This window comes from Branchiostoma floridae, chromosome 1 (assembly GCF_000003815.2).
Source record: "Branchiostoma floridae strain S238N-H82 chromosome 1, Bfl_VNyyK, whole genome shotgun sequence".
Classification (NCBI taxonomy): Eukaryota; Metazoa; Chordata; class Leptocardii; order Amphioxiformes; family Branchiostomatidae; genus Branchiostoma; species Branchiostoma floridae.
In genome coordinates this window covers 33445467-33448884 of record NC_049979.1, presented here as the reverse complement: position 1 = coordinate 33448884, position 3418 = coordinate 33445467, and the positions used below count along the sequence as shown (strand labels likewise).

Below are 3418 nucleotides of genomic sequence, written 5' to 3'. Positions count from 1 at the left end.
TCAGCGTTCCTTTAAGTGGTACACGTGACGTGCTTTCAGTGTTCAGTCCTGGCGGTAAAAGACAAAGCGGCGAGACAAAACTCAGCGTAACTGTCCACGAGGGGAAAGTTGGTCGCTAGAGTCAGGGCAAGTATCTAGTGACAATGCGCCATGGCAAGGTAAAGATATGAATGATGTGGTTTATTATTCTTTCTTTCTTTGTACAAAATACACAGCATCGCAGTGCACAAAACTCGTGCACTGAATTGAACTGGTATACAAATGTTTTTTTTTACATATCTTACATCGTTAAAAATTTGTTACTATTCACAACATCTAACTTTACTTATCACATCATATACACGTCTAAAATTATTAAGATAAAGAATTGTTCTTTTAACACATCAACCACATGTACACATTACAATTCAAAATTACATCCTACAAGCATTAAAAGGACATGTTGCAATACAAAAGTGAAGTAGCGAACGACTCCAGAGGGACTTATCATTTCACAAGGGAGGTAACAGGCTTTTTGTTTACAAACCGCTAAGAAAAAATCAGATGCACTGATCTGGGAGCATTCTACGGAGTTTGTACCATGGTCGCCAACAGACCGACTGGTTCTGAAACTTCGTAAGGCGAAGCGCTGCAAAGACACCACAGTTGGTGAGCTCTCCATCGATGTTGCAGCCGCACTAGAGTCAGCGGACGGTTTACCACAGAAGTGGTGGTACATCATGGACCGGCCCAGCAAAGGCGGGCGGAGGAATGAGGAAGTGTTCTTACAAGTGTCCGTTACTCTCGACGGCACGGAGGTGAACAGTCAGCCTACACAGAATCAGGGTAAGAGGCGTCTGTTTCTGTTCCTATGCAGGGTGAGTTTTTAGGTTAAGCTTTCATGGTCATATAAATGCCTTGATATGGTATGAATCAGCTAGCTACTACAGGGCATGGTTAATACGAAAATGACCTATACGAAAATTTACACGTTACACGGACGTGACGCCCCTTCAAGTGTCCGGTGCTGCTGACGGCCCGGATCCGGAGAGGAAGAGTGAGTTACCAAATGGTCAGTGTAAGAGGCGTCAGATTTTCCCTCTGTAAAGGGTTGTTATCTAGAATCCCTTTCGACTTGCAACTTCTGACTAGCCTTCGTCTGTTAATTCCGCGTTTTTTCGTGGCAGTTAAAGATACTTTTCTTGATAGGGTAGAAATCAATTACCTTTTAATTCTACCACACGGTAAGGATACATACATGGAAATGACCACTCTATGAACATTTTCAAAGCAAAAAGTGAAGACATACTTGGAGGAAACTATCGTATTTGCTTGAAAAGTCCCCATGAAATAAACCAGTCTACATCTTACCTTGAAAAATTGAATAATACAAAATACACGTCAACTTCAGACGCAGCGGATGAGTTTGCTGTCAACGAAGACAGAGACGTCAACGAGGATGAGCTACCAAAAGGTCAAGGTAAGAGGAGATAAGTTTTCAAAGTCCTTTCCCTTCAATTCCATCTTAAGATGAAAGTGGTAAAAATATGCATGTATACCTTAACTTAAGATGAAGCAGTGAACAATAGACATCGGACGAAACCATTTTATAGAATGTGTATACGTTTCTCCTATTTAGACCAGGCCACTTCCGACGGGACAGTCAAGACGGAGCTGTAGGAGAAACCAGAGCTGGAGAATGACAAGATCAATGTTTCCCAGGAAAAAGCCGGACGCAACATCAGACAACAGCGGCACGGTCAGCTCACCACCAGCCGCTGCCGGTGACGCCGCAGACGTCAAATCGGTGTCTTCAACAAGCTCGGCATCCGGCCTACCAGCCACAGCTCCAGATACAGCAGACAAACGTCCTGCTGCCGGAGAAGGTGATGTCCCAGAGTGTCATCCTTCAATTGTCCGTGGAGAAGAGATGGAAGCACCCGACAACAGTGGCGCTGGTATAGATAGTCAGACGACAACGTCTACTGAAGGAGGAGCGTCTCTTACAACAACCACCCTATCGCCCAAACACAAGGAAGCAGAAGGTCCTCAGTACGAAGTGGCCATGTCGTCAGTCGACAAGCTGTGGGCAGAGCTCCGTCTTGAGAGAGACTATTATATGCGGAAAAGCTTCTCGCTCATGCCGACTCACTTCGATCCAGACTCGCCACTACCGTCCTGCATGTTCTCCATAGTTAACAGACAAAGGTACATGGCTAGGGTTTGGTCTATTTATCGACGTTCAGTAAAATAACATGTCAAATCCGTTTACTGGAATATTTCAATAAAAATTGTTGTACGACTTGGGAGGCTAAAAGACCAGTATCGAATGAATAGACAATAACTACTCGGAACTATAACAATAATTCGGTTCTATAAATGCAAGGATAGAATGTAAGAATTTCATTTCACTGATGATACTAACAGCATACCTGAGATATAAGATAACTTGATTTTTTGCCAGCTTCACTTTGATAACTAATTGGGTCTTTTGTATTACTCTCTGACTCGCTATCTTTCAGAACGGTTGGCATTCACGTGTCAAAGAGGACTTCTAGCGGTGATTGTACATTTTGCACTATGTTATTGCTTAAAGTGTTTTTTCGGTGGTTCAAAGAGGGCACCTGCAACTTTATCTTGTACTGCACTTGTTTCGTTTTATTTGTTTTGTTTTACTTTTCTACATTTCTTCACGTGCCGTTCAGGTGGTGTGGTCGACAAATAAACGTGACGGAAATCGGGTGTAAAAAGAAAGACCAGGGAAAGGTCTTAAAAACGTATGCTGTCCGACCGTAAATGATACATAAATACTGGCATTAACGACACTTTTTAGCGTCTAATAGTTGCGGAAAGCACGTAAAAGGGCCGAAACGTGCTTATAAGTGCCAATGTAAAGAGACAATGAAGGGAAATCTTTACATTCACGGATAGAAGTCGTTAAGTTGCGGAAAGGCTGCAGAAACGTCGCGTTTACGTTGAGTTTAAGCTTGCTAAAATACCAGATTTCGTGCTGTGTCATTTATTTACAGAACTAAATACATAAAACACAATACGAAGCAATACATAAAGTAGGTGCAGGAGGAGGGAAAAGCGAACGTAGCTTAAACTAATTCCTCCTTCTTCATACTAGACTAAATTTATGACAATCAATGAATAAGGTGATGAACTTAATGTGGTAGCGATCAATAGTAGGTAAGAATTATAAAAACGAATTAGGATAGAATAGAAGCTTACAGAAGGATAATTAAAGAACGGCAGATTTGCATGATTTTAGGCATGCAGGTAGATTTGTAAAAGATGTACACAAAAAGAGGAAAATCTATTTGAAGGAACACCACTTCCATTATACAACTTTCGGTCATATGTGCATTTATATGCTGATAATAGAATATGAATTTACGACACTGTCAAAATGTCCTTAGTGTGGTGAGGTCAGCAA

The 3418-nt window shown here is 41.8% G+C and overlaps 1 protein-coding gene across 1 annotated transcript; it reads left to right on the top strand.

Annotated features, from left to right (window-relative positions):
• Nucleotides 1–975: 975 nt before the first annotated feature.
• Nucleotides 976–2775, top strand: LOC118424748. The gene is made up of 4 exons (XM_035833512.1): nucleotides 976–1051; nucleotides 1391–1459; nucleotides 1619–2187; nucleotides 2685–2775. The coding sequence occupies exons 1-4, from the start codon at nucleotides 1049–1051 to the stop codon at nucleotides 2773–2775; spliced, it is 732 nt and encodes a 243-aa protein (XP_035689405.1). The 5' UTR covers nucleotides 976–1048.
• Nucleotides 2776–3418: the final 643 nt, after the last annotated feature.